The sequence below is a fragment of the Trachurus trachurus genome (genome assembly GCF_905171665.1).
Source record: "Trachurus trachurus genome assembly, chromosome: 12".
Taxonomy (NCBI): domain Eukaryota; kingdom Metazoa; phylum Chordata; class Actinopteri; order Carangiformes; family Carangidae; genus Trachurus; species Trachurus trachurus.
In genome coordinates this window covers 28,442,469-28,455,035 of record NC_139908.1, presented here as the reverse complement: position 1 = coordinate 28,455,035, position 12,567 = coordinate 28,442,469, and the positions used below count along the sequence as shown (strand labels likewise).

The window sequence follows — 12,567 nt, the reverse complement described above, 5'->3', positions numbered from 1 at the left end:
TGAGCTTCATCCGGCCTGTGTGGATGTGGTTAGATCAGATCTGAGGATGCAGGAACACACAAGAAGCATCATGTAACTGTGGTGCCTGGTGGTCAAGTGGTGAAGAGCACGTCCCATGTTGGCCATGCCCAATGCAGTGATCACCAGATCAATTCCCATCCGTGCTGATCTCTCTCCACTGTCCTGTCAAATAAAGGCAAAAATGCCAAAGAACAAATAACATCATGTAGAGAAAAAAAGTGTTTGACCAGATGTTGGCATTGTTTTGTTTGTTTATTTTCACGTATCAAAAGTTAAAAAAGATATAACATATAGAATCCAAGACAATGTGAAGGGGAAATGCCAAAAAAACCCCTCCAGGGGCTTGTAGGGTGGCATTCTCCGACTACAGTTCTAAGCTAATGAGCATACATTGTGAGGTACAAAAATCGTTCATACATAATAAATACAAACATGGTTTAACATCATTTAACATTGTACAGTGCAATACAAAAGCTTGATAAACAAAAATCTGCACATTAATGACTGTGAAGCTGGCTGAGGAAATGATGTGACCTTTTAACCCCCGGTCTGGTCTCCTTTGTCCTCCTGCAGCTCTGTCCGGAGGCCTTCAGGGCCAGAGCGCCTCCTCCGTCAGCTCAGAGATCAAGTCTGAGGACGAGGGGGACGAGAACCTCCTGCAGGACCCAAAGTCCTTGGACGCCAAGAAGGAGGACGCAGACAGCAAGGATCTCAAATCTATTGAGAGGTCAAGATCTAAGCAACCCCGCCCGCCCAGCCCTCAGTTGGTCGCTTCCATCAAACCCCTCGGCTGAGCTGGGTGGCGTCTTCCCTCAACACCTCCAGGCTGGGAAACCTTCCTCCTCCTTCATCTTATTCATCAGCTAAAACATCTTCAGGCAGAAATAAACATGTGGTTGTAATGAATTTTTGGAGAAATCTTAATGATTAAGATTCAAGATTCAAGATTCCATTTATTTGCCATTTTATGTTTAAACATAATTGGAACATGAAAGTTCACTCAAGCTGCAGGACTTTTAATTGTAATTTGAGGATTTTTAATGATCTATTGATACTTTACCAAAACACTTCCACCAAGATAATTAAAGCAAATTGAAAAGGACAGAATGGAGACGAGGAAGGACTCAACCCGTGAGTGTTTTGGGAACCAGCTTCTGGACTTTGATGAAGTGACCAAGTGTGATGAAAGGCAGCTAAATGAATCAGTTAATACAGAGACTTCTTGGACATGAAATCCGTGGCCTAGCGGGCATCTCTCTTCCAAACTGCGCTGTTGAGCAAAGAAGAGAGGTTTCTGGTGGACACGAGGTTCCTATTGGATCCTGTCAGTCTCTCCATGGTCTTGAGCCTGGGTTTAGCTGCTTCTCACACACGAGAGTAGAGCCCGCAGTCTATTTCCAAAGAGGTGCTGCCTTTTACATACAGAATCAGGAAATAAAAAGTGCTGGTTTCCTGTCCTGTGTGCAGACGAGCAGCCCTCACTCCTCCAACAATAAACATGAAACTATCCCTTTATCAGCTTTTATTGTTCACCCGGAGGACGATGCAAATCATTTGGAATATTTGGATCCCAAACCCCAAGATTGTTCATGATGGTGGCGGTCATGATGATGATGATGATGATGATGATGATGATGATGATGATGATGATGATGATGATGATGATGATGATGATGATGATGATGATGATTATATTGGTAGATGAAAAGTGTATCATGATGTGATCCATCAGACATTGCATTTAGTCATCCTTTTTTTTTACACCAAGAAGACTTTGGGTCTTTAAATGAAAGAAAAAAGTGAAAGTATATAGGGTTGTTATTATTCTTATGGATCTGATGTCCAGCTACATACTGCATCAGATTATGGATGTCACAATATCAGATTTTAACTACGTGGTTGTTGTGGTTTAAGAATTCACGATAAAGATATTATGGCTGTAATGATAATACACTTCAATCTTGTAAAAAAGAAAACAAAAAGGAATATCGCAACACCAGTCTAAGATGTGTAGTAAATTCTGTACTGGTTAAGAGTACTGTATGAGTGAAAACAAATGAGTCTCCATGGTGATTCACAAATGAAGAGAAACAGGGTCCAGTTAATAAATATAGAGTAAAGTAATACCTCCCAGACTTAAAGGGATAGTTCAACATTTTGGCAAATTGTCCCATTGCCATAATCCCTATAGTCATAGCAGTAGGTTTGTTACCTTTAATTGTCGGTGCAAGCTATTTTTAGAATGGTGGAGCAGAGCCGTGAGCTGCTCAGAGCTACGCTACGGAGGCTCATGGGATTTCTTGATTTCCCTCATCAAACAAATCAAATACACAATCCAACAACTCCACAACGCTCTGGTGGACAAGTTGTGACCTGCACATTCACCACGCTATTAGATAATAATGGAACGTTATGAGACTGAGCCGTTTTAGAGGTAAATACAGAGACTGCTTGATGAAAAACTGTCCCTGAAGGCAACGCGCATCAGTGGTTTTGCATGAATTTCCCTCTAAAACAACTCTGTCTGGTAATGTTGTGTTATTATCTCATAGCGTGGTGAATGTGCAGCTCACAACTTGTCCACCAGAGCGTTGTGGAGTTGTTGGATTGTGTATTTGATGAGTTTGATGAGGAAAACCAAGAAGTTCCATGAGCCTCCGTAGTGTAGCTCTGAGCAGCTCGCGGCTCTGCTCCGCCGTTCTAAAAATAGCTTGCACCAACAATTAAAGGTAACGAACCTACTGCTATGACTATAGGGATTATGGTAATGAGCCAATTTGCCAAAATGTTGAACTATCCCTTTAAGAGACTGTAGTAAACTGTGATGAAAAACCTTTTGTGCATAGATCTAGTCACCATACTCTGTTTAAACAGTGGATTTGGGGAAACTTTTAGGGTTTTTTTTGTCATCACAGTGAAGTCCCAGTTCTTTATGAAGTCATCAGTCAGTTACAAGGTCACACAGCCTCTCCTGCAGGTCTGGACCAACATCAGGCCCAGACGCCTCCTTTCTCCGCTCCTTTCTTACCTTCATTCTCTGCATTGTCTCCCATCTCTCCTCTGCATCCCTCATTATTGGTCACCGTAGCAACAACGATGATGAAGACCTGTCTCCGGAGCAGAAGATGGAGAGAGAGAGGGAACGGAGGATGGCCAACAACGCGCGGGAGCGCCTGCGTGTCCGCGACATCAACGAGGCGTTCAAGGAGCTGGGCAGGATGGTGCAGCTGCACCTGAAGAGCGACAAACCTCAGACCAAGTTACTGATCCTGCACCAGGCCGTGGCCGTCATCCTCAGCCTGGAGCAACAAGTGCGAGGTCAGTTACACAAACGATATGAGCCAGACGTACGGCACCACGCTGGATTTAGTTGTGTTCATCTCTGAGTTGATGTGTGTGCAGCAGAAATTGTGACTTTACTGTTTGTTCACTGAAAATGACAAACCTCTTCATTGTGAAAATAAATCATTTTATATTCATACATGATATGAGATCATGAACCTGGATAGTTGATCAGGCTCTACTTTGCAGAATTGTGAATTTAAGTTAATTAATTGTATTCTAATTGTCCTGCAAAGTCCTGGAAATAATATACCATCATCTTTAGTCTTCTCTTCATGATGCTGGTTTATTATAAAAAAAGAAGGCTTTGGAATGGAGCAACAAAAGATCTGAATTAGTCAAATCAGTCGTATTAAACATGAATATGAACATTTACTCTGATACAAAAAAAAAACAGATTTTCTTGTCTTAGATTCTGCTGTTGTCCAAACACACAGTGACACACCATGAATACACACACGAGTTTGACTCATTCCTAAATACACCAGCCTGTTGCCAAACTACTCAATACAACCTTCAAATGAGAATTAATCTGCCACTGAAAACAAACCTGACAATTGCTATTGTTAAATCGATAAAAACTACAATTGCTTTAGGAAATCTGCTTCATTTTGGTCCTTTTCTTTCTTAGAGTTGTTACTTCTATCAGGGTTTAAAAGCCTGTTTATTGACACTGCTTCTTTTTCAATTCTGCCTGAGCCAGCAATGGCTTCATCTACACAAACTTATTATATTCTTATTTTTAGATTTGATTCAGATTTTTGGGGCTACAATTCGATTCAAAATCGATTTTCGATTCAAAACAATTTGATTCCTAATGATTTCTGCTTCAGTCTATCGGTGCAAAGGATCCTCATGATCTACTCCAGTCTGCTTTGAAGACAGAATGACTAAAGTGTCTTTTTCACATTTATTGAGTTTTAAAGGGACAACATGGAGTTTTGGAAAAGCGAAGTGTTTTCACACTACATTTATGAGCCTCCGCACCGTGAAATTCTTTGACCGGCGCAAGACAGACTCATGTTTTCATTCATCAAGAATTAAAGTCAGAGGTTGGAAGACGATCACATACCGTCGTAGTTCCCACCATAAACGGAGATTCAGCGGCGTTATTCTCATGACTCGCCACGAAACCAAAAGTAAAGAAGCGCTGGTCGGCTCGCCCAGCATTTCCACCACCACTAATAATAACAAAATAACGATAGAGACAAAACGATATATTTATTGAAAATGGACCATTAACAAGTGGTAACGTAGATTCATCCACATTAATATGAGACTTTTTTATGACAAATTTTTCGTTCTGCCGCTGGAGAAACTCCTCGTTGTCCCTTTAAACATTTATCCATGCTTAGATGGAATTGTTGAAACTGTTGCATAAAGGCAATATCACATATTGCTTAAGTAACAAAATTAAAATAGTGCAGTTAAACATGCTGCCTTTTAAATTCTAAGGAAATGGTGGCCGACAGCCAGCAGATTTGTTTCATTATTTTATATTTTTTAATCGATTTTGGGACATTTTATATTGATTCTGAATCGTATTAAATGAGAATTGCGATTCTTACGTGAATTGATTTTTTTGGCACACCTCTAATCGCTCCATCAGTGTATCTGATGGAATGATGCAACTTCAACAGCAAACAGGTTTCTCTTCACATCACTTACATGAAGTGTGAAACTTGTGAAAGTCAGGGTCACATGTAGTGCTCCAGCAGCTCCAGCAGAGGGCAGCAGCACCTGTTGATTGTGTTGAACCAGGCTGAACTCTCTGGCTTCTGGCTGATACAGGTGCAGGAACCTCTCTGAAAACAGAAGGAAAAGGACACATTTCTATAAATGATGGTGATAACAAACTCTACCTCCCCCTCCCCTCACAGAGCGAAACCTGAATCCCAAAGCGGCCTGTCTGAAGCGCCGTGAGGAGGAGAAGGTGACTGTGACATCGGATGGGACTCCCCTCTCGCTGGCCGCCGTGCATCACGCCGCCACCGCCATGGGCGATGGGTCGAACCCTATGGGACAAATGTAAAATGCAGCAACATCTCCTCCCCCCCTGAATGGTCAGAAGATTTCACTTATAAACTAATCTGCTGTTGTACCTTGAAAATCATGATTCAGAAACCAGTTCAGAAACATCAGTCATTTTATAAACCCTATTATTGACATGGAATTGGCAACCGCAGGCAAACAAAACAAGCCTCCCATGAAAATAAATTCCTAAATAAGTTCAAGGTGAATGGATAGGTGAACAATTGTCCATCTGAGATCCATCGATTTGTTCTCTGTGTACGTTCGAATCATTTGGTTCCTGCAGTGTTGAATTACACAATACCTCTGCAGATACTATTTAAAATCTCTTTCAGTTTTTGTCACAAGACCAAAATATAAATTGATCTGTTTCATTGTGCACAGGTGCACTAACAGGCCAACCAGGAAAGCAACTCGTCTGTTTGGTGTCTAACTTTCCAAATAAAAGAGAGAGTACTGCTTCTAGGAAAAGGTCCCTGGATAAATAAAAGTGAACAAAAAATACATATGTTCATATTTGATATTACATCCAACCTTGAGTTCAGATTGGTTGTCAATAATTTTATAAAGACACATAATGGATATATGTAACTATAATAGAGAAAATGAACAAAAAAGAGATCTGCCAGAAATGGGGGTTAAAACGTACACAGACAAAAAATATTAGTTCACACCTTAATTCTTAATTCAGTTCCTGACAGTTAACGTCTGGCAGAACTTGTAATACTGTGGCTGGTTTAAATCAGGAGTTAATTTCTGTCTGGTCTGGGTACATTTTAACAACAGATTGGCAGTAAGTGTGATTTTAGTGTGTGTAATGTGTGACTGTGTTTGTCACTGCTTTTACTGGAAATGTGTCTTGTGTGTTCTTGGCTCTACATCTTTGCTTTCTCTCAATAGTCAAATTGTGTTTGTGTTTGCATGTGACTCCGGTTAAATGTGTGATTAAGCTTGTCGTCTAGTGTTCTGTTGTGTTGAAGCATCGACAGGTCCTCCATTAGAATCAAATCTGAGACAAAACTGCACATGTTTTAAACTGGAGTAAAAGCAATAATAACGCTCCAGTTTCTCCACATATTAACACTCTTACAGTAACTAGTAATACTAGAATACCATGGTGGCAATTCATGGTCACCTGAGGATGGACCCTAATTATTTGGTGGTGTTTGACCTTTTCTTCAGCATCACCATCAGCCCAAAAATCAGTGTTGCCAGATCTCGCAAGAGAAACAAGCAACTGAACTATGAAAACAAGGCCATAACAAGATAACAAGCGCCCCCCCCCCCCCCCCCCCCCCTGGAAACGGAAATGTACAGGAAATTCTCCATGTTGAACCCCTGGCTTTTATTTAGACCAAACATAGCCTACTTTATAAAACCACCTTGCTTCAACTGCCAAATTGACCCTGTTTTAATTAGAGACAGGGGTCAGACCCGACTGCTCCTTCTCTTACCTTTGGTCAGTCGGTTCTCATCTTGCTGTGTTCGGGTGGAAATTATGGTCAGGTCGGACCACAGGCTTCCCATTTTTTGGGGGGGGGGGGGGGCTGGTGCTCGTGCGTCGGGTCTGACACCCACGGGCCACAGCGATCGTGGGCTTTGAAAGATTTTGTTCACAAGAACTTGAAGAAAATAGATACTGAACCGGCTTCTGACTGAGACCAGCTTTTATTTGAGAATTTACGGTAACGTTAATTCTCTTGATCAGTGGAGGAGAGTGTGGTGAAAGCCAGCAGTCTTGGGGTGCAGGTGGGGCGGAAAAAACACCTCTGCTATCACTGTGGCAATGTGTGTGTACGGGGGAAAGAGAGGGGCGGAGGGAACGGGGGTGACAGATCCAACAAGAGGACAAACTATCCTGTGTTTAAATAACATATCGAAAATATCTGCTTGACAACTCATGGAGCTGGAAACAAGCCTAAATAAGCAACTATACTTTAACAACAAGCCCCAAAAAACCGCAACCCGCGACGACCAATATTTAGAAGCGACTTCACAGAAAAAGAAGCCCGAAGTCGCTTATAATAAGCGGACTTGGCAACACTGCCAAAAATGTCTGTAACAGGTATACCAACATCTCTACTGGATGTAGTTTTAGATTGTGTCAGGCACATTCATGATCCCCAGAGGATGAACTCTTTCCAGTTTCAGCACTGGTCCAGTCACCTTTTCTTTTCCCATTGTTCACTAGTCGACCTTCAGTCAGTGAACATTTTCCATGTGCATGTTTGTTTGTGCCTAATGCTAATTTCCTCCTTTTCTTTACTGATCTTTTTGTGTCTTCAGGTCCAAGGTGCCAGAGTTCATCAAGATGATGAGTGACCACTTCCTCTGATGTTGTTTCCATGACAACCCAGCAATTGATCAAACCCGTCGTTGCTTCAGCCTGACCAATCAGATCAGCCTTTCTCTCCTCTCATCCGTCGTCTCTGATCCTCTTCTTCGCCTTTGTCTCCTTCTCCTGTCGAGAACATGAACTGCAGAGTCACATTAGTCGCTGTCATCACTTTGCATCTCCAGCTGAAGTGAACTGGATGCTACTTTGTGGAGACATTCAAATGGCTGCTGAAACATGGCTGCTACAAAGTGGCAGTTGGTGGGAGCTTTTCACACAAAGTGACAAAGTGACAGCAATGGACAAAAGTCTTTGGAATCACATCATCCAAGAAAATTCTTCTTGTAAAACTTGTTTTATCAGCATTCCCAGTTTTAAAGAACAAAAGGTGTAATATATATATCTATATAGATATATAGAAAATATATATACATATATATATTGCAACTGGGTGTGGGCAGTGATGAGGCTATGGGTTGGAGAGGGTTGTTCAGAATGGAACAAAACATATCACAAAGTGTTTGAGATTTGGTTTTCTTTTTTGTTTTGTTTTTTGTTTTTTTTCAAGAAACATTGCGCAGCTGTTGCTGAACGCAGCCTCGGCGCATCTCTGACTGAATGGCAATCTAACACCACACTGTGGATGAAGCTGTGCCTGATCTCCTCTTGGATGCAAACCAGTCAGATAGATACACATGGAGACAAAAAGCAAACAAAACAAAACAGGACAAAAAAAAAAAAAAAAAAGAACAGGAAATTTCCAGGAAGTATCACAGATGCAGGTTGCACAATCATACATCCCCTCACAAACCACACATCCTCAAGCGTAAATTAAACTGAAGAAGAGATTAGGAAGCAAAATCTGTTGTGACCCTTCTGCGTTTCAGAGAGGTTCGGATCACTCAGTGATTCCAACAAAATCGAAGATAACAAATGCTTTCTGACTATCATAGATGCCTAGAAATAAGCAGGAAACAGGGACAACACGTTCTTCCCCTTCTAATGCATTCCCTCCTAAACATTTAGACTGTAAGTGAAAAACAAACATTTATGTTGTTGTATTTTTTTAAGTGTCTCATGCTAAGAGCCATGTTCACTTTCCTAGGACTGCAAAACGGTGTGAACAGACACATTTTTTTAGTGTGAACACAAAAAATACAGAAACCTTCAACGGTCGTACCAAATGACCTGTGTATATCTACTCGCAGGAGGAGAGTTCTAATCCAAGTGAATCAATCAATGAATCAGCCAATCAGTGAGCGACTCCAGAGGGGTGTGGGGTGTGAAGGTGAAGGCAGAAGAATCACAGAGAACGATGGGGTGCAGGACTCAGTAATGCAGAGGTGTTCTTCTAAATACAGCTTCTCTTCATCTAATGTTTGTAGTGCAGATAGATAGATAGATAGATAGATAGACGGGCAGATGAGAGGAAAAAGGGCTGGTCTGAAATCTATTCCATGTTTAGCACATTCCCTGAGTCACAGTTGCTATACTTGAATCCACTGCTCCCAAGGTCCTATAGGGGCCCCGACTACAGGAGGAGTGGGAGTCATGGGGGGGTTGAGGCAGGCCATCATCCTGAGGAGTTAGAACTTGAGGGAGAGAAAGACCAACAGAACGGTGATGACGTCGTAGGGGAAGCAAGGGAACAATCATTAAGACGAGGGGTGTGTGATTTTACTTCTGCAGTCAAAGCATTCCTGTGTTGGATTCACTAGATTCCCTCGTGTCCTGGTTTAGTGCCTGTCCAATCATAACCCTCGACCTCTAACCCCTACTTCAGACTTCACCCCTGCCCCCAGTACCAGGCTTTGGGGGGGCTTTCTGACTGACACAAAATGTTACTTCAACCATTTGCAAAATTCTGATTGGGATGAATTTAGCCGCCCTCAGCTAGTTTGAACAAACGTTGTTATTCTTGGTCAGGACAACTCAGAATATCGGTGACAAATATGACTCAATGAATTAAATGAAACCATATCAGAGTCTGCATCTTCTCAGAGTTAAGTTTTGGTTTCGGAGCAAAGATTCTAAGCCAGGATTTCTGAGTGATACAGGTTTGGGAGAGTCAGTCTGGAAGCCCCCTTTCACCCCCACCCTAGTTCCAACTCTCCTGGGTTCAGGCCTGTGTTTAATCCCCAGTGGCAGTACTGTCTTCTCTGCTGACCCTAGCCTTATTGTCCCTGAACGAGAGTCCTAGCCCCTCTCCCCAGCCTCTTAACACACCCAAGCGGTCCCACAGATGCAATTTGAACATTCACACTTCTACCAATGTGCCTTTTTAGAGTTCATATCATTCGAGTTACCAGAGGAGGACATTTACCTGGTCTTTTAATAGGATGCAAGCTTAGGGAAACCTGTTCTTAGTTGTTAGGTTCTATGCAGTCAGGTTTTTTACCAGACCTGGGAATTTAAAAAAAGCTAAAAAGGAAAAAAAAGTATTTTTTGGATAAAAAACAAAACTGTATTTAATGTACTGTACGCTTATATGTAAGTAGACAGCGTGTTCTGGCTTTAAGCCAATGGGACAGACGCTTGATTTAGCAAGACAAGCCCCCGTCCCAGTCCCCCCTGTCCCCCAAAGTCCGTCATAACCCCCCAACCTCACTTTCCTTTTCCAAGCCCCATCCCTGTTTCCATGGTGAACAATGCGTCTCTTCTTGTATTATAGCTTATCAGCTTTTTATCAATATTTGATCGGCTTGATCGTAAGCCAATGTAGTCTTCAGTACAAAGTGTGTGGTTGTATGTTGTAAAACAGATTTTCTTTCTTTTCTCTCTCTCTTTCTCTCTCTCTCTCTCTGTTTTTTAAGAAGACTCTTTTCTCTTATTACCTTTTCTTTGTCTTTTCTGGTTTACATGTCTATTACAGAAAATGTAAAAAAAAAACAAAGCAAAAACAACAAAAAAAAACAATACAATTCTCTGTCCGACAGCATTGTTCTCTGTCAGTGGTCATTTTGACGCGGTTAAAATCCTACCCAATCAAAAGGAAGGCACAGAAACTGGAAAAGATTCTATTTGAATAAATCAATCTATATATAAATGTACAAAAAATATATACGATATATATGGAGGGTGCCGTTTTCTGTTATTTTTTTATTTTCTGTTGCAAAGAAGTGTTCGCTTGGGGAGGAATTATTTTCTCAAAGACTGAACTGGCAGAAGTTGGCGAGGCCCCTCAGTGTTATAAATTTTCAACTGACTTTGTTGTGTTCTTTGTTGTTGCCATGACAACATCCTCTGACTAGTACGGCACCCTGCGCAGGACAAATGGGACTGGAGTACCATCAGCTCCATTCACAGCTATCTATCCAAGGCAACAACACATAGACATTTGTAAATTGTATGCAACAAAATGGCAAACTTTACCATTATTTTGAAATTGTGTATGTAAAAGTTATATTTTTACATGTAGACTGTTGTTATTTTGTGTTTTAGAAATATGTTGTATCTTTTTTTTTTTTGTTTAAAGATGAAAAAAGTAAAATTCAGTGTGTGTTAAAAAAAAATGTGTCACATTGAAAATGTAGTGAGGTCAAAATTTCAATCTCTTTTTTTCTTCCTTTTTTATTTTTATTTTTCAATTTTACATTTGTTTGTAAAATGTGGTGAACATTTTGAGGGTTTACAGGAGGAATCATAAATCATAAAAAGATATATGATATTTGTTTAATTCTCCACGCCTCATGACATTTCCATTTTTAATTGTATTGTTTTGCAGAGAAATGTGTAAATAGTCATAAAACATTCTCTGTAAGGTTTCTGTGGGGTGACGGCTTGCCAGTGAGATGCGACAATGATGATGATGATGAACTTGTTTTAAGTTTAGTGCGGTTGTATTCGTCCAGTTACAGTAGCCAGGTTCCAACTTTAAGTTGCGGTCAGTGGTGCTCAGTACTGTATGTGGTTTTGGTTGCCAACCATCTGATGTGTAAGTCAAATTATTGTCTTTGTTTGCACCAAGAATCATTCCAGTCAGAGCCGGCTCAAGCCATTTTTGGGAAAGTGTGAAGTATTTCTTTTGAGATAACAAAAACCCTTTCAGAAAACAAAAACAACTTTAAACCTAAAAGGTATACCTGTAAAATGGTATTCCTTTTGTAACATCAACATGAAATATTTATCAAAATCAGAGGATACCACAACTCTTCAATACCTAATTTGTTAAACAACCACAATCATGTGACGAGGTTCCCAGAGATCACTTGCATATTCAGTTCACTTGTCACCCCCTGGTGGCTGTGGGTCAGCTCTGGCTCTTGTGCATTTATTTCCTTCAAAATGGTTTGTAAATGTTAATTAAATGAAAGACCCTCAGCACCTGATTCAATATTAATATATGGAAAATTTTGTAAAGAATTGGAGCATTACTAATATAAAAGATCAGATCGTCAGCAAACAATCGTATAGCTATTTTCCCAAAAAGATATCCGATCATGTGCAGGGCAGTTTCAGTCACTTTCTTAGTGTTTGCCATTAAAATTGAGCTTTTTGTCAAAAGGAAAAGCTGCTTTGAATAGGACCTAGGTGAAACACTAGGATTGAATCTGTCAAAGTGCTAAATGTATTTTTTAAGTAATGTTATTTTTACAATGCTTCATTTCATATTTTCTCTTTGTTGTATAATCAAGTCATCTCTCGAAAACAGTATCTTCATTTTTATGTTACCCCTAATGTTTCTATTAGCCAAACTGTCAACCTTTTTTCCCCTTTTCCCTTCATGTTGTACATATACACCTCATTTCTCTTTTTCAGTGACTGTGCCATGAGCTTTGTAATCTGTTACTCTGTACCAGTTTTACTGCAATAATGAGTTGAATTCAAAATGGCCACTC

General features: G+C 40.6%; 1 protein-coding gene across 1 annotated transcript in view; it reads left to right on the top strand.

Annotated features, from left to right (window-relative positions):
• tcf4 (transcription factor 4) overlaps window positions 1-11,832 on the top strand; it is a 93,919-nt gene extending 82,087 nt beyond the window's left edge. Inside the window, exons 10-13 of the mRNA XM_083983820.1 lie at window positions 595-748; window positions 3,110-3,339; window positions 5,244-5,426; window positions 7,681-11,832. Coding sequence (XP_083839946.1) covers window positions 595-748; window positions 3,110-3,339; window positions 5,244-5,395 — 536 coding nt within the window. The 3' untranslated portion in view covers window positions 5,396-5,426; window positions 7,681-11,832. The remainder of the gene's footprint in view (window positions 1-594; window positions 749-3,109; window positions 3,340-5,243; window positions 5,427-7,680) is intronic.
• Window positions 11,833-12,567: the final 735 nt, after the last annotated feature.